The sequence below is a fragment of the Ceratotherium simum genome, chromosome 16, assembly GCF_057802395.1.
Source record: "Ceratotherium simum simum isolate JZ-2026a chromosome 16, ASM5780239v1, whole genome shotgun sequence".
NCBI lineage: Eukaryota > Metazoa > Chordata > Mammalia > Perissodactyla > Rhinocerotidae > Ceratotherium > Ceratotherium simum.
The window spans coordinates 39,682,205-39,700,015 of NC_141915.1; the positions used below are offsets into that span (position 1 = coordinate 39,682,205).

A 17,811-nucleotide genomic window follows, 5' to 3' on the forward strand; every position below is an offset into this window, starting at 1 on the left:
CCCCTATTCCAGCCTGTCTTCATCCCTAGCCATTCTACTTCCCTTTACTCAGGGAATGTCTGGGACTATGTCTGTGCAAAGGGCCACTTCCCCCAAGTGCTCCAGCCATCCCACACCCTACAAGTGGGCTCTGTATCCTATAAGCATGTTCCAGAAATTTCTCCCTGCCCTCATAACTCCCAGAGTGCCAGCTTCTTTCCGTTCTTGCCAAGACCAGTGCCTTCCACCCTTCTGAACTCCAGTAGCGCACCCCTCTCTCCTCTTTGGCTCCTTCTTGAGGAGAAACTCAACAATAATTAAAAGGAAAATGAGTAAGGAAGTAACACCCTGTCCCAATGTCTGTGTCTGTCTGCAGTGTCTGCAGAACACTCTGTGGGTCAGAAAGACATTCAGGTTCCCAGCCAACAGGTGACTGGTGCTTTCTCCTCTAAGTCAATTCCCTTCCCAGATCCCCATCTCCTAGCAAAAACTCACAAATCGCAAGCTTGGTCCGCACATTCAGGGTTGATTATCGTCCATTACCTCCCGTGACTGACCACCAGAGGGAGATAGAGAGCAAAGCCTGCGGCCTGCATCAGCACCGTGCACCATCCAGCCTCCTGTTTCAATAATTGTCGCTTTTAATTAACCTAAAGAATTCTTACATCTTAGTCTAACTTAAATCTCTTCCAGTGCAATTTACATTCTGTCCCAGACTCCTCTGAACAAAACCCAGGACTCAGGAGAAGGAGGCTCTGGACCCTAAAGGGATTCTGTGGCCTATCTCTAAAACTATGGGAGTAGAGCATGGGTTGGGTGAAGGAGGGTGATGAAAAGACAGGGCATCCTGGATGGGCAGGAGAAACAGCACAGGGACAAGTCTGAACATGGATATTTTCATTCCAAAATCACAAGACCTTCACCCTGGCTGACCCCACAAACCCTTCTCTCTTCTCTCTGCCTTGAACCCTCAAAGCCTCCTGCTTGGAACACCATTAGGTGGTTTGGAGGATGGTGCAATGGGGCAGAGGCAGGGTGGAGGCAGGACGAGGAGAATGAGGACAGGCCTGGCAGAGTTCAGAGTGAATGAAGGAGGGCAAGGGACATGAAACCAGCAAGCCTTCTGGGTCAGAGGAGAGAGAGCTGGCTAGATGGACTTTTTGGGTCCTCAGGGAGAGCAGATACATGTGTGGCTTCTTGAAACCACTGTCCACCAGATCTCAGAGGATGAGCATGACTGGAAACCTGTAACCAGGGGAGGAGGGCAGACACCAGGAAGAAACTCCCAAGAGTCTGACTGAGGCAATGGTGGGCTGGTGAGAGGGTGGAGAGTGGGGCTGCCTTCTCTGGAGCTGAGGAAGGGATGGGAGACTGCACAGCTCAGGACAAATGCTGGGTTGCAGTGGTGTCACAACAATGTGCTGATTAAGAGATACAGAGAGGACGAGACGGAAATCCAGGAAAACAGATAGAGCTGGAAAGCACATCACACATACAACATGTTTCTGCATACATGTGGACGTGTGACAGGGACCGAATGACTAATGACAACCTTCCTACACGCCCAAGCTCCCACTCTGCCTCTCCTAAGGAGGAGGGATGTTTGGTTAAGGTAATGATTAGAGCTGTGGAAGGAGGAGTATTAGAAAGCTGCACAGGGAGGGTATGGAGAGGATGGGGAGGGAGGAGAGCCAAAAGATAGGGGCAGGGCCCAGAGCCCCAGAGGGGCGAGGTCTTGTTTCATTTTGTTTGAAGACATAGAGAAGAGAGATTTGAGAGCAGCTGTCACATTGAATGAGACTTCGGGGACAGAGGTGGAGTCATAATTACATTTTTAGGGATTTTTGCTGAGTGTGATGTTGTCTGATCACTCCATTCACCACCAGCCCCTCAAGAGAACCTCCAGCGAAGGACTAACTTACTCTTCACAGCTTTCGAGGTGGCATCTCATTTTGGATGAGTGATGCTGAGGAGAGCCTCAAGGTGAGTGCCTGAAGGCTCAGTTGTATTCAGGTTACACATGCACATGTACACGCGTATCCCAACACTGTAAGAGCGTTGCTTGTAAAGGTCTTGATTTGTCGTCTAGAGAACTGACCATGTGTGTGAAGTCCCCTTTAAAATTCCTTCCAGGCAAGGGTTTAAGATAAGAGCAGGGGCCGGCCCCGTGGCTTAGCGGTTAAGTGCGCGCGCTCCGCTGCTGGCGGCCCGGGTTCAGATCCTGGGTGCACACCGATGCACCAATTCTCCGACCATGCTGAGGCCGCGTCCCACATACAGCAACTAGAAGAATGTGCAGCTATGACATACAACTATCTACTGGGGCTTTGGGGGAAAATAAATAAATAAAAATTAAAAAAAAAAAAAGATAAGAGCAGGACCTGAGTGACCTATGGCGAGACATATGAATTTCCGCGGCAGACATGCATTTGGGGCTTTTCCACTAACTCTGCTATGCCTCTGTCTATGTACATGTGTGTATGTGTATGTACAATACTCCATGAGGAGCAGAGACGCTGAACAGGAAACAACAGAAAACCATTTGGTCTGTCTCCATCTCTGCCTACACAGACATATGCTTCTGGCGGTGCCATAGATATGCATATGGAGCTAAAACAAATGGAGTAAGGTAGGAATATGCAGGCTGGCAAGCAAAAAGATGGAGGACAACTTGTTAGCTGCTCTGCTTTCTGCTGGAATCTGAAGATACACAGGATTTCTTATCCCCTGATCACATCCTCAAGGCCTCATCATGAGTCCTGGATGCTTCCTGATGACCGTGATGATGACAGAACAGAGATGCCTTCCCTCATCACACGCGCACACACACACGCACACCAACTCCCACTGCATCTCTCTGCAGCCCCTCCCAAGGGTGCCTTCCTGCCTCTCCTCTCAGCCCATCAAGCCAACCTTCAGTTACCACCTCTCTCTCAGCCTTGGCTCCCCCCACCCACACTGGCCCCTGCCTGGCAGCTCCCCACCCACCCACCCGCAGCCCTCAGAAGGCCAGGGCCCAAGGCCTGGGGCAAAGCACATGTGGAACAGGTTGATGCTGTTCTCCCAGAAGTGGAGCAGGAGAGGGGTGGGGTCACTGGGGCAGGCGGGGTCTCTGGAGCCTACATCCTTGCTTCCACAGAGGCATAAAGCAACAGCCTGTCCTGGTGCGGGACAGTCACTCTCTCAACCCACAGACCGTGTGAGCCCGGGCCCTCATCCCAGACCCAGCGGCCAGACAGGACCTAGCATCACTCCCTGGTAAGGTGAAGCCAGCAGAGGAGGCAGGGATGTTCTAGGGATGAACAAGAACATGAGTGGGACAAGAAGGGCCTAAGAGTCCCCTAGAGCCCGGTGGGGTGGTATCTTGATGGGCTTTGGGGAGGGAAGGGGAGCTGGCCCTGTGAGCACCTCTCTGGTGAGGAGGAGACAGCAATCACCTGAGCCCTTCCCAGGGGCATCCAGCTGGCCTGAGGAGGTTGTCCTGTCCCATCCTGGCCCTCTCAAGAATGAGGGGTAAAATAAGCACATTGGAGCTCATGTGGTTGGCAGAACTGCCCCACACATCTGTGTGTGTGCCTCCTGCTTCCCTGACTCTGTGAGGTGTCCCCAGGGGAGGAGAGGCGGTTCCAGACCAGCTGGTGTGTCCTCTTCCACCCATGGGGATAATCCGGCTGTGCCAGCTGGCCACTCAGCCAGAGCACCTGGACTTGAACCTCCAAGACAGAGAACCAAGACCGTGAACCTCAGGATCTCACAGGCCCCACATTCTCCAGGGCTCTCTCACCCCGGCATATGTCTCCCAGCTGCATTCATTCATTCATTTGTTCATTCATTCTTTCCACACATATTTGTCAAGCTCTAAGTCTCTGCCAGGCACTGTGTTTGGTGCTGATGCTACAGAGATGACTAAGACCCATTTCCTGCCCTCTGGGAGGTCACAGTCAAGTGGGCGAGACAGTCGGGTGAACAGATCATAACAACATGAGGTTGCAGGTGTTTCAGAAGGGCATGTACACGGTGCTTTGGGAACTCAAGGTGGAGTCACTGGCTACCTGAAGAGGAGAGGGAAGGGGTCACAGAGGAGGTGACCTGAATTGAGTCTTAAAGGATGAATAGGGATTCTTTAGATTGGGAGGGAGGCATTATAAACAGAGGGAGCAAAGGCAAAGAGCATTAAAATGCCTGGATCTATTGGGCGGTACCTGGAGGGAAATGGGTCTACCCACACCCGTGAGCCAGGAGGTGGGCACAAAGGAAGTAAGGGTAGAGGAAGTGAACCCCACCCAAAGAAAAGGCAGCTGAGGCAGATGAACGGCATCTGCCTCCCCAGACCCTTGGCACCAGTGGTTGCTACCTCCCTGCCCTGGCGTCCCCAGGTCCTGGCTGTCACAGTTCTCTGGGGAAGACAAGGTGGACATAGCTGTGTGAAAGGAGTTTTACTTCCATCACTAATGAAATGCTCCAGCCAGGCTCCAAGTCTGTGAGGAAAATGATTGTGGAGTGAGAAAAGAGCCCTTGACTAAGAAAGGGGAGGCCTGGCTTCCCTAGAGAGCTGTGTGACCTCGGGCAAGCTGTTTCAGCTCTCATCATAAAATGAAGACTCCTTTGGTTCCTTTCAGCTCTCATATTCTGAGAATCCAGGCATCTTTAAGGGCGCCCCTCCCCCAGACCTGGGTGATCTCTCTCTGCAGGGGCCTTACCGTGTCCTGGTCTCCCAGCTTGTCACTCTCCTGTCTCCCTCCTCCCACAGAGAAAATGACCATGTTTGAAAATGTCACCCGGGCCCTGGCCAGACAATTGAACCCTCGAGGGGACCTGACACCCCTTGACAGCCTCATAGACTTCAAGCGCTTCCATCCCTTCTGCCTGGTGCTGAGGAAAAGGAAAAGCACGCTCTTCTGGGGTGCCCAGTATGTGCGCACTGATTACACCCTCCTGGATGTGCTTGAACCCGGCAGCTCACCTTCAGGTCAGCCTCAGGCATGGGGTTGGGTACTGAGGGATGAGGGCCAGGCACCAGCCTACAAGGAGGACCCTGAAGCTCCTCTGCCCAGATGTGCTTAGGTGTCATTGAGCCCAAAGTTCTCACAGGAGGTGGGGGAAGAGGGATCCTCTCAGCCCAGACCCTTTCGTCTTCTCCCTCCTGCAGACCCAACAGACTCTGGGAACTTTGGCTTTAAGAATATGCTGGATGCCCGAGTGGAGGGAGAGGTGGATGTGCCAAAGACAGTCAAGGTGACAGGGACTGCAGGGCTGTCCCGGAGCAGCACCCTGGAGGTCCAGACACTCAGTGTGTCTCCCAAGGCACTGGAGACCTTACACCAGGAGAGGTGAGAGTGGGCAGGGCTGGGGGCTACCGGGATGGGGTGGGTAGTGCATGGAAAGGGTGCTTTGGGCCCTGCGTTAAAGGGCAGGACCTTCACACTGACCTTTATCTGTGTGGTCACCACAGGGAAGCTCTTGAAGATGACCCTTCTAGCCTAAGGGTGCATCCAGGCCATCCTCACCGGCTTCTCACAACCTCCAGTACCACCTCCCTCTATCACACACACATGAGGATGAGTGTTTCACATTAACTTGCTGTGCGACCCTGGAAAAGTCACTTTTCCTCTTGAGACCTCAGTTTTCTTTCCTGAAAAATGACGAGATTGCATGAAAATCTCTAAGGCTCATTTTTAACCTAAAACTCTATGAAATACACTAAAAAGGGAAGGGATCTTAACTGCTCTCTACTGCTCTCTACTGCTCTCACTGTTTGAGCACAGTGTTCTGCTCTCATAAATGAAGCCTCCACCCAGCCCCATACACACACAGCAGGCAGCCCTTGGGAATGCTGCCCCAGCAGCACAAGGGGTGTGGCAGATGCGACGTTGATGCTGGGCACCTCAGATGTTTGGCTTGACTGGGAATTCACTTTTAAGTCGTTAAGTAGTGGTTAAAAGAAATAGGTGAGGACTGGGGAGACAGGAAGGAAGGGCGGGGGTGTTTGGGAAGTCATCCAGTAAACATTTATATCGCCTCACTGAATGCAAAGCACCCTACTAGGTGCTGGGGTGCACTAGAACATCTTGTCTAAGAATCTTGCGGTCTAGAAATGTGAAGAAAAATGTACAACAGTAACTATAATCCAAGGCAAGCAGTGGGACGTGCCATAGGAGGGCTCTGCCTGAGTTTTGTGGCAGGTCAGAGGGGCTTCTGGCTGGGGAAATGAAGAAAGACCTCACGGAGGAGGCAGCCCATGATCTAGGCCTTGAAAGATGAATAGAAATTGGACATGCAGGGCTAGGAGAAGGACATTACAAAGACACACAGGCGAGAAATCACAAAACCTATAGGGACCATGAATAGCCAGTTTGGCAGGAGCAGAAGAGCTATGAGTAGAATGAGTGGGAGATGTAGGATAGGCCCAGATCATCGAGGACCCAGGTGCCCAGTCAAGGACATGGAACTATTCTGTAGGCACCAGGGAAACCCTGATTTGTGTTATGGTTAATCTGGCCAGATGGGGGAAGCGTGTCAGATGGAGGATGAGGGACAGGGGTTTGAAGCAAGCAGACCAGGCAAGACACTATTCCACTGTCCATCAGAGACGTAAAATGAAGACCTGAGCTGGGAAGAGCAGTCAGAATGAAGAGGGAGGAAGGGATGCTAGGCCTCTGGGGCAACAGAATGGGCTGGACTTGGCAGCTGATTGAGGCTGAGGAAGAGGGTTTGTCAAAGATGACTCTGACAGAGCTCTAGTGTACAGCGTGATGACTATAGGTAGCAATTCTATATTACATCCTGGATATTTGCTAAGAGTAAATTTCAGGCAGCCTCACCACACTCAAAAAAATGGTAACTATGTGAGGAGACGCATATGTTAATTAGCTTGACTGTAGTAACCATTTCTCTATGTATGTGTATACCAAAACATCATATTGCGTACCTTAAATATATACAGTTTTTATTAAAATAAGTCGATAAAATGTATAAGAATTTAAAAAGGACTCTGAGATTTGACCCAAGTGATGACATTAATAGAAACAGGAAGACAGAGTTTAGAAGCGTCTTTGGAGAGAAAGATTGTGAGTTCCTTTTGGACATTTTGAGTTTGTGGCTCCACTGAGACATCAGCTGAGAGTGTTCCAAAGAGAGTTGGGGTGAACTATAGTTAACAATATTTGTATTGTTTTTATTGTATTGTATATTTGTAAGTTGCTAAGGGAGTAGATCTTAAAAGTTCTCATCACAAGAAGAAAATTTGTAACTGTGTGTGATGATGGATGTTAACTAAACTCATTATGTTGATCATTTCACAATATATTCATATATCAAATCATTATTGGCCAGCCCCGTGGCTTAGCGGTTAAGTGCGCGCGCTCCGCTGCTGGCGGCCCGGGTTCGGATCCCGGGCGCGCACCAACGCACCACTTCTCCGGCCATGCTGAGGCCGCGTCCCACATACAGCAACTAGAAGGATGTGCAACTATGACATACAACTATCTACTGGGGCTTTGGGGAAAAAAAAAAAAGGAGGAGGATTGGCAATAGATGTTGGCTCAGAGTAGGTCTTCCTCAGCAAAAAGAGGAGGATTAGCATGGATATTAGCTCAGGGCTGATCTTCCTCACAAAATAAATAAATAAATAAATAAATAAATAAATAAATAAAAGTGCCTTTAAAAAAAATCATTATGTTGTACACCTAAAACTAATACAATGTTATATGTCAACTATAACTCAATTAAAAAAAATTTTTAAGGTAGTTGGAAGTGAGGGCATGGAGCAGCTCAGAAGAGAAGTCCAGGTGAAGTACACATGTGGTGATCAGCAACATAAAGAGGAAAACGATATGAATGGGGGAAAGCTGTTGGAGGGAGTTCAGAGAGCAGAGAACTGAGAACAGAATCTTAGAGAACATAAGATTTTAGGGAAGGAAAGAAACTAGAAAAAGAGATGCAGACGGAATGGATAGGATTTAGAAGCCGGAGAGATGGGGGCAGAACCAGGGTGGTCCAGTGTGATGGGAAGCCAGGAGGAGACTGTTGCACGACAGTCTTGGACAGCAGGGTCCAGTGTTGCGCAGTGTTAGAGAAGGTCTTTGAGTCTTGTGGGTGGGAGGTCGTTGTGATTTCCGCTGAGGAGTGCAAATAGAAGCCAAATTATAAAGAATTTAGGAGTGAGCAGTGGGGAAGTAAAGACGGTGGGTATGAGCATATCCTTTGAGATATTTGCCAACGAAGTGAAGGAAAGAAGCAGAATGGTAATTTGAGAGAGGCGCAAGATCAAAGGACATGTTTTTATATATAAGTGGAGAGGAGGAACTGGTGTTAATAGCAAGAGAGGTGATAAGAGATGGAGAAACAGGACCCCAGCAGACAAGAAAAGGGCTAAGAACAGGGAGCAAAGGGAGGGGAATCCACCCCCAGGCCGAGGGAAAAGAGAGACAGAAGTAACCAGAAGGCTTGTTCAGGGCCAGGTGCTCTGTCAGATGATTACCCAGTTTCTCTCTCAACAACCCTGGAGGTAGGTGTCATTATCCCCATTTTAGAGATGAGGCAACCAGGAATAAGAGAAGCTGCCCTGCTGGTAAGTGGGAGACCTGGGTTTGCACCTGGGTCTCCCTCCAGAGTCCTCACCCTTCCCCTGACTCCACCATGCCTTGCTCCTGGGAATGGCAGAAGAAAAGAGAAGGGCACGGCCCAGGCAGGGAGAAGCTCTGAACGATCCCTTTCTGTTTCTCCTCCACAGGAAGTTGTCAGCAGAGCACCCGTTCCTGAAGGAGATGCGAAATCGAGGAGAGAACCTGTATGTGGTGATGGAGGTCGTGGAGACCGTGCAGGAGGTCACTCTGGAGAGAGCCGGCAAGGCAGAGGGTTGCTTCTCTCTCCCATTCTTCGCCCCATTGGGGCTACAGGTTTGGCTCACACACACACACACACTTACATTTACCATCTCCTCAGGGGCTACACGAACTTTGCCCCATCAGTGCTCACCCAGGATACCGAAAAGGACCCACTCCTTCTTCCTGCTCTTCAAGATTCTGGCCCCAGTTGCCATAAAAAAATCCCCTCTCTGGTCGATGGCATCCAATGTGGACAGATCCCTGTGCCAGATGCCACAGGGAATATCGGGCAAGGGGAAACGCATAGTTGTGGGTCCCGCCCCGCCCCCCGCCGGTGCTCCCAGCCTACAAGAGAGATATCCTTGCTCTCAGAAAGTTCTCAGTCGCATGCAGGAGACACATAGGCTAAACCCCAGAGAACACAGGCTTGGAAAATTCAATGTAAATAAGTAATGCTCTACATACCCATGTCTATTTTGTATAACTATTCAAGGGATGAGTTGGAACCAGGAATAGGGATTAGTCATGAAGGGCTTCCTGGAGGAGGTGAGCATGGGACAGATGGCAGAGAGAAAGAAGGAACCAGGGCGTGGATGGAAGCTCTAAGGTGGGACAGGATGCACAGGCAGGTGATGGAGCAGGTCTGCCCAGTTCCTTCATGTCTGAACCACGAAGAGAGATCCAGAGGTTAGAGGGACGATCAGTGGAAATGAGCAGAAGGGCTTTGAAGCTCACTCCAAGGAGTGCAGACTGGGTGGGAAGGCAATCAGGGACACCAGTGGAGGGTTCCCAGCTACTTATCTCCCCAAAGGTGCTCAGGCCTGGACTTCCACTTACCGCCCCCAACCCTCACTCCCCATGTCTCATACTTAGAATCTCTGTAGAGTCACAAATCCTCATTGTCTAATCCTAGGGATCTATAAACCACAAGGAGGCTGTAACCATCCCCAAGGGCTGCATCCTGGCCTTTCGAGTGAGACAGCTGATGGTCAAAGGCAAAGATGAGTGGGGTGAGCAGAGACCGGCATGTTCTCCCCTCACAACAAGAATTACCCTCACCAGTACTAAGGCATCCTGGTCCCCTCTTGTGGCAATGTCAGGGATTGAGTGAAGGAGTGTATTGTATTGTGGTTCAGCTGCCAGGTGCAGGGGCTGCTCTGGAGAGGGAGTGACGGGACTCCTGGGTCTGAGCATCTCCTGTGTGCTAGGAACTGTGTTAGCTGAGGGGAGGGGACAGAGATGAACAAGCACAGCCTCTGCTTTCAAGAAGTCTGTGGTCAGTGGAGGAAACAAACACAGACGCCAGCACTAGAATGCAAAGGAGAAAATAGTGTTACCATAGGAAAGGATTTACAGAGGAAGAAAAGATTACTTCCAGAAATAGAGATACAGTAGGGGATTAGGTGAGGCGTTTGAGGGCGGGGTCCTTGCCCTTAGCAGAGCCCATGGACTTGAGACTAGAGAAGGAAAAGTGGGGCCGCGGTAAATGGTCCTCTCCCCTCTCCCCTCCTTACAGGTATTCCACATATCTACAATGATAGCATGCAAACCTTCCCTCCCGGAGGTAAGTGAAATTGCTTCCTGGCTCCCCACATCTTCTGCCCTACCCCTGACATTATCTGCTAAAATCCTGCACCCGCTAATACCATATACCATAATACCCCAAGGAGCCCCTGATTTTTTTCCAAAGTCCCTGAAAATATCTATCCTCAACTTTAGGAAAGACAGATAGAGGCATATAAATACTGCCCAAGAGAGACAGAGAAACAGAAAGACAGAGACCGAAAGCACAATGGGAGAAAGACGTAAGACTTGGAGACAGTGTATGTTCCCAAATTGTGGGGGTGGATGAGCTAACAGAATCTCCATGTGTTTTTATAATGATCACTGATAAAGCTGCCTTGACAACTGCTCTAAATAAAAAGGCACAAAGAGGTTTTATGCTAACATATGTGCGTTGTTTCTGTCTTCAGAAACGCCGGAAGAGGAGAAGATCATCCGTAAGTGTTCCCTGTCATTTCACTGCAACTTTCTTGACTCAGAATTTTAAAACTTCCGCCCTTTTCCTCCCTTCTCCGTGGGACTGACAGGGAACATGGCTGAGCAGGTCTCAGCAAACAATTGTTCCTGAAACGTGCAGAAATTCTGACAGCTTAGGAAAAAGCAGTGGAAGGGGAATGTCTTTGGACAAGATACCCAGGTGGTCTGATGCTTCAGACCCCTGTCCTCGAGGGCCCAGCAGCTGTAACCTGTTATTCACACATCTGCAACTCTGCCATCCAGCGCAGGGGGTGGGAGCCGCTGAGTCACAGCGAGGCCAACTCAATCCAGGTGCCCCTTTTCACATTGCATTAGCTTCTCTCCTGACCCATTCCTGCCTCCCACAAATGGAGCAAGAGTATCCTTAAGATGGCTAGGATATCCCAGAAGACAGGATCTATTTCCTAACCCCCATTAATGTCTCATCCCCTGAGTATGGCTACTGTTTTGGAGGATTACATTCTTATTTTTTTTTCCTCAGTTATCCAGGCATCTGATGTTGGTAAGGAATTTTGTGAGTTTTTCCCAAGGCGTTGGCATGAAGGCAGTGGAAGAAGCATTGGGATGGAGGGACGGGAAGACAAGTGCTGAGTCCCAGGTCCTGGGGACTGGAGCCACTTCCAGGAAGCCACTCTCTCCAAAGCAGGCTGGATGTATTCCTAGGATTCCACGCTCCTAGATGGTCGGGCCATCTAGGTTCAAGCTATCCCTGATCCACCCATATCCCTGGATAGAGACCCACTGCTCTCTGGAACAGTCCCATCCTGGCCTTCACTCGGTCACCAAAGTCATACTTCTTTGCCAACTAACTCATGAGAAGGGGAAATAGACCTTCCTTCTCAAGGTTTAGCTGAAGTCTAAGAGAGAGGGAAGTCAATTGTCTACTGATACGGGACGGGGCCTGGGATCTCAGGGAGAATTAACTGCTGCCTTAGATGGTAATAGGGGTCCTGATCCACCTCCTCGCCCCCTCCCCCAAAACCTCAAGTCAGGGCTGGTGGATAACTTGATAACCACGTTCCTTGGTCAAGAAAAAAGAGAGATGAGGCTCAAGCTGGGAGCAGTGCAGGGGGACCTGAGGAGGACTGAGCGCCCTGCAGAGAGAATGCTGACTGAATGGGGAGGGTGCCAGATGGTGGTTTGTTTGCCATGTTTACTGTCCCCATAGGGGAGGTACACAAGGACTTCAAGACACTGAAAGAAGAAGTTCAAAGAGAGACCCAAGAAGTGGAGAAGCTGAGCCAAGTAGGGCAAAGCTCCCTGCTCACCTCCCTCAGCAAACTTCTAGGGAAGAAAAAAGAGCTACAAGACCTGGAGCTCACAGTGAGGCCCAGGGGAAGGGTGGGAGGCATGGGAGAAGGCAGGTTTTGGTGGAGGTGTGTGTGGGCGTTGCAACTGGGGGGGGATCTGACACTAACAGAAGGTGGATGTTAGTGGCCAAGGCTATCCCCCAGGCTGCCAGGCTGCTGCTGCTCCCTTTGTGCCTCTGGAAAGGGGCCAACAGTGCAGATTTCCCCAAGGGTCCCTTTTAACATGCTCCCTCCTGAAGGACAGAGGGTAGGCAGCAGGCCCTCTCCTGAAAGGGGGCTGGAACCTTTCCTTTCCAGAGTCCAAGGCTTACAGACCAAAGAATCCAGGACTCCAATACTTTTCAGGACTTGATACCTTGAAACAGAAACAAGGAAATGGGAGCCAGTTAATACATCTCAGGGGATTGTTATGTGCCAGGCACAGTGCTGGGCCCCTCACTCATGTTATCTTAAATGGTCACCCACCTTTCCCCACAGCTTGAGGGGGCTCTGGACAAAGAACATGAAGTGACCCTGGAGGCACTCCCAAAAGATGTCCTACTATCAAAGGAGGCTATGGGTGCCATCCTCTATTTCCTTGGAGCCCTAACAGGTAAATGGAGAATAAGGTCAGTTACATACCTTTTCAGTGATAGGAATGAATCACTGAATGAATTCCCAAATATATGAATGAATGAGTAAGTGAATGAATGCCAGGCAAATTATACTACAGTTAGGTAGTTTATATCTACATTTAAAAAAATTTGTTTCAGGGGCCAGCCCCGTGGCTTAGTGGTTAAGTGCACGCACTCCACTACTAGTGGCCCAGGTTCAGATCCCCGGCACACACCAACGCACCGCTTGTCCAGCCATGCTGAGGCCGCGTCCCACATACAGCAGCTAGAAGGATGTGCAACTATGACATACAACTATCTACTGGGGCTTTGGGGAGAAAAAAAAAAGGGGGGGGGAAGGAGGAGGATTGGCAATAGATGTTAGCTCAGGGCCGGCCTTCCTCAGCAAAAAGAGGAGGATTGACATGGATGTTAGCTCAGGGCTGATCTTCCTCAAAAAAAAAAAAAAATTGTTTCATTCCTAAAGATTCACTCAGTCACCTTGGATAGTCTGAGAAGATGGCCTAGTCTTGTTAACAGAGGTTGGGAAATAACCCTAGTTTTATCAGCCACATATTTAAAACATCTACATATAGCTAAGCTCATCACTTGGATATCGATATTTGTTAGCTTTAATTTCAGAGGGTGACGTCTTCTGATCTTGCCCCTGAATTCTCTTCTTCTCTCTGCATGAAACATTCCTCCACTTAGAAAAACTCTCTGGTCCTTCAGGTGAAGCTGAGACGTTTGTTCCCTTAAGGAGCATGCCCTCAAACGCCAAGACCAAAGCAGACCCCTCAGCTCTGGCTCCATTACCACCCTGTATTGTAACTGCACGTTGCTTTGTCTCCTCCACTAGACTACAAGTCCCTTGAGTGAAAGGAGTACGACTTTTACCTAACACACCTAGCAAAGCTGCTTGGCATAGAGCAGTTATTCAACCACGGAGGAATGTATGAATTAATTAATGCTGAAATTCTGGAAGTGCACCCATTTGGAATCTGTAGTCCCCTTTGCACCAACAACACACATCTCCTTCTCTACTTTTTCCTCCAGAGCTAAATGAAGCCCAACAGAAGCTGCTGGTAAAATCCATGGAGAAAAAGATCCTACCTGTGCAGCTAAAGCTGGTGAGAAAAAACAGCAGATGCTCAGGAGAGTGGGAGGGAGTCAGCTAGAACCAGTGGAAAGATAGAGATTTAGCCTAATGACAGAACCGTCCTAGAGGGTCTCTGTCTCATCCCAGGAGCTCTTGCCCACTTCTCATTTCTCTCCATGTTTCTTCCTTTTTGCTATTTCACAACTAGAGGTAGAAGAGTGAATTCCTGGGCAATTATCTGGGTTTTTTAGCCCGATCTTGGGAAAAGAGACAGAAAACTCTAGCTTTGTTATTCCTAGCCAAGTGATGTGAGCAAATCTTTTAATGTCTCTGAGCCAGCCTCAATTCCCCGTTCTGTAAAATAGGGCTGAGATAAATGTGCTGCCCACTGTACAGGGTTGTTAAAAGGCCCCGATGGAGTTGTAATGTAATGTAATGAAAGGAGTTACAATAAAAGGTAGCCCTCTTTGTGGTTTCTATGAGTTAGGAGAAAGGAAGAGAGGTTTCCAGTTCTTTCTTTTCATGCTATTTTGGTTCCTTCCAGGTGGAGAGCACAATGGAACAGAATTTCCTACAGGATGAAGAGGGTGTTTTCCCCCTGCAACCTAACCTGCTCTCCTCCCTTGGAGAAGAGGAACTGACCCTCACAGAGGCCCTAGTGGGGCTGAGTGGCCTGGAAGTGCAGAGATCAGGCCCCGAGTACGTGTGGGACCCAGACACCCTCCCTCGCCTCTGTGCCCTTTACGCAGGCCTCTCCCTCCTGCAGCTGCTGACGAAGGCCTCCTAACTTTCCTTTTCCATCTGCTTCCTGCTTCCCTAATGCCTTCCCTACCTCATTGTGTTGTGTCCTTAACACCCAAGGGCATTTTAGAGCCATCAGGCTGAGGAAGCCCTACCTGAGCACCCAAGATAACCAATTTCCACTTGTCCAACTCTATATCTCCTCCTGCCCCTCTGGCTCTGCAACCTGATAAGCCCATCAGCTGATGCTTAAATCTTCTAAAAGTAGAAACACTCAAACTTTTAAAACTATGAACCCCTCCCAAAATTTAATTAATTAATAATCAATTTCTTATCTCAATCCCTCTCGCTTATGCTTCCAAAAATCAAGCTTTGCTGGCCTTAGTGGAAAATATTATTTCACTTTGGAAGAAATGTCTTTTGTTGTTTTTCTTTAAAGAATCTATCATAAGGGGGCCGGCCGCGTGGCGTAGCGGTTAAGTGTGCACGCTCCGCTGCTGTCGGCCCGGGTTTGGATCCCGGGCGCGCACCGACACACCGCTTGTCAGGTCATGCTATGGCAGGCTCCCACATAAAGTGGAGGAAGATCGGCACGGATGTTAGCTCAGGGCCAGTCTTCCTCAGCAAAAAGAGGAGGAATGGCAGATGTTAGCTCAGGGCTGATCATCCTCACACACACACAAAAAAGAATCTATCATAAGGAAATTCTTAACTTGTGCCAGAAAAAAAAGACTTTATCGTACTACATACAGATCATATGTACATGAGTACTATTATACCGTCTTCAGGCCAGCTGGAAAGTGCTCAGAGAAGAACTAGGAGGGTATAGAATGTGGAATCTAGATTCTAAAGTGAGAAGATCATCAAAGCAGATTGTCTTTAAAAAGGAGTCTTGGGGGTCCTCTGGACTTGGGTTGAAGGATTGGGAAAGGCAAAGACCTAGAGATACATGGTACAAGCCCAAAACAAGAATAAGACAACTTTCAAGTTTATTGAACAGAAAATGCAGATAAGACTTAACAAAAATAGTACCCCAAAAATAAGACTGACCCAAAACTTTTGAAAAGTAATTGTGATACTATCTTCTTATTTCACCTTTCCCTCTTGTGTCCTCAATCACGGTGGTTGTGGGAGGAAGTGATGTGGGTAGGCTTGGTAGATGGACCTGCAAATATGGATATTGGAATCTCATAAAACTGCTGGGTTCATACAATCCTCCTCCGCCTAAAGCTGGGTTTTAACATCTTTCACCAATCTCTTGTAAAATAGTTTTATAGGTGGAATAATTTCTCCAAGGTTTTAGGCCCCAGGAGTCAGACTCTCCCCCTTCTTAGCCACCCCCCTGCCCAGACCAGTTCCCTCACTCGCCAAGAATTCATGAGCAACTGGCAAAAGCTTTGTGTTCAGCCATCCTCCCCATTCTGGGGCACCTTCCAAGGTCTCACTATATTGCTCAAGGACATACGAGTAGTGATCTGCTGACTTGATTGTTTTTCTCTTGTGATGTAAACTTAATAAAGAGGTGAGCTAACACCCTAACTATCCAGATGGGTAACTTCATAAGGATGAACAACAAGGCTCGTCTGTTTTCTTCCTTTATCATTCTCGCCCACCTTCAGTCACAGAGGGTGTTAGGAAGAAGAGGCTTTAGCGAGTTTATTCCAGTGATGATTCAAAAGTCCTGTTATCCTTCCCCCAGCCCTAGGGGCAGGGGGACAGTTAGGGAGGAATTGGTCAAGGCAGTTTCCTAGGATTGGAGTTTCCTAAAAGTGGAGCACACATTTTTCTATTTAGCAAGTGGCTGTTTAGTGCAAGGAGCTATTTGCTGCAATAGTATGAAAAGGAAGATATAAAGAATATCCTCTCTTCGGACCAGGCTGGTGGCGTAGTGAAGTTCACGTGCTCTGCTTCAGCAGCCTGGGGTTCGCAGGTTCACATCCCAGATGCTGACCTACCCACTGCTTACTAAGCCATGCTGTGGCAGGTGTAAAGTAGAGGAAGATGGGCATGGATGTTAGCCCAGGGCTAAACTTCCTCAGCAAAAAAACAGGAAGACTGGCAACAGATGTTAGCCCAGGGCCAATCTTCCTCACCACAAAAAAAAAAAATCCTCTCTCTACATAAATATACAAGAGAATATAGTCAAAACATATTCTCTGCCCTCTAGGACCTTACAACAGGACTAGATTATCTTGTAAGGTCTGACCTGGTCTAAAACTTAGGACTTTCATTTATGGAAGAAATAAAAATTCCAAGATAGGGAGAGAGATTTTGTTTTGTGTCTTAAGAAATTGGGACCTGTATCCTCCTCCTGCAGAATCACTGGAGAATTCCTTTGAAAAATAAGTGGACAGGGTTCCGGTCCAATTTCCTCCCCCTGGGAGATTCTTAGGCTCTCCTTAGGTACACAGTTATTCTGTTCCCCATTTCACTACAGTGTCTGTCTGGATGCAGTATAGGCGTCCCAAGGGACTCCCTGAAGCCTCTGCCAATGGGAGCTTACACCCTCTCTCCTCTGGCCCCACAATACACGGCAGCCCAGAGCGGAGCTTCCAGCAGACTACATCCCGGAGCTGTCCCCCTACGCCCCCCAAAATGTGCTAGCCCTGGGCCGTATGGAGTAGGCCCGTATCTTTGATTAAAATGGAGTGATTATAGACAAACACACTCTACCCTCGATCCGCACTCCCAGGCTGCAGAGATTTTACGTCTTCTTTTCAGCACTAACTAAAATCTGACAAGGAAGTCTGAATCCTATAGGGTTCTTCCTACTCTCCAGTTCGGTTTTATTTTAAGCCCAACAACTTAGCTCGCAGCTTCTTTACTTCCCTCGCGCCGGATGCACATTGCACAGCCTTTCAGGACAAGCCTCATGGATCTCAAAGGCGACCACAGCCGGGGGCAAATTGAGCGAGTTTGGGCAGGAAACCCGCCCGGCAACTCATGACGTCATCGCGCCCTGCGCTCCGATAGGCCCAACCCACTCCACGCTGGGTGGGGTGCTTTTAGAGTGCAGTATAACCGAGGTCGGAGTCTTGAGGGGACCTCTCATGGACGTGCGCGGAAATGCACTTGAGAGGAACGTGAAAGAAAATCAACACCAGAGCGCTCCAAGAAAGTCCCACAAACCCTTACAGGCTCCTCCCCGCTCCTGCCTCGAAGATCCGCCTCCATCCTGCACCTCGGCTGTTGATTTCTTTCCCCTTTGTTGACTCGGCCATCGG

The 17,811-nt window shown here is 49.1% G+C and overlaps 1 protein-coding gene and 1 long non-coding RNA gene across 2 annotated transcripts; one reads left to right on the forward strand and one right to left on the reverse strand.

Annotated features, from left to right (window-relative positions):
- The first annotated feature begins 4,734 nt into the window (after window positions 1–4,734).
- GSDMA (gasdermin A) lies at window positions 4,735–14,990 on the forward strand. Its single transcript, XM_004434550.3, has 11 exons — window positions 4,735–4,948; window positions 5,129–5,309; window positions 8,711–8,876; window positions 9,718–9,814; window positions 10,321–10,368; window positions 10,778–10,804; window positions 11,326–11,346; window positions 12,013–12,167; window positions 12,632–12,746; window positions 13,804–13,877; window positions 14,391–14,990. Exons 1-11 carry the CDS (start codon window positions 4,735–4,737, stop codon window positions 14,631–14,633), a joined length of 1,341 nt encoding a protein of 446 aa, XP_004434607.2. The 3' UTR covers window positions 14,634–14,990.
- A 569-nt stretch (window positions 14,991–15,559) lies between these two features.
- Window positions 15,560–17,808, reverse strand: LOC147915012 (uncharacterized). The gene is made up of 2 exons (XR_015554720.1): window positions 17,261–17,808; window positions 15,560–15,752 (listed from the first exon to the last, which is right to left on the reverse strand). It is a non-coding gene; the product is annotated as an uncharacterized LOC147915012 (long non-coding RNA).
- Window positions 17,809–17,811: the final 3 nt, after the last annotated feature.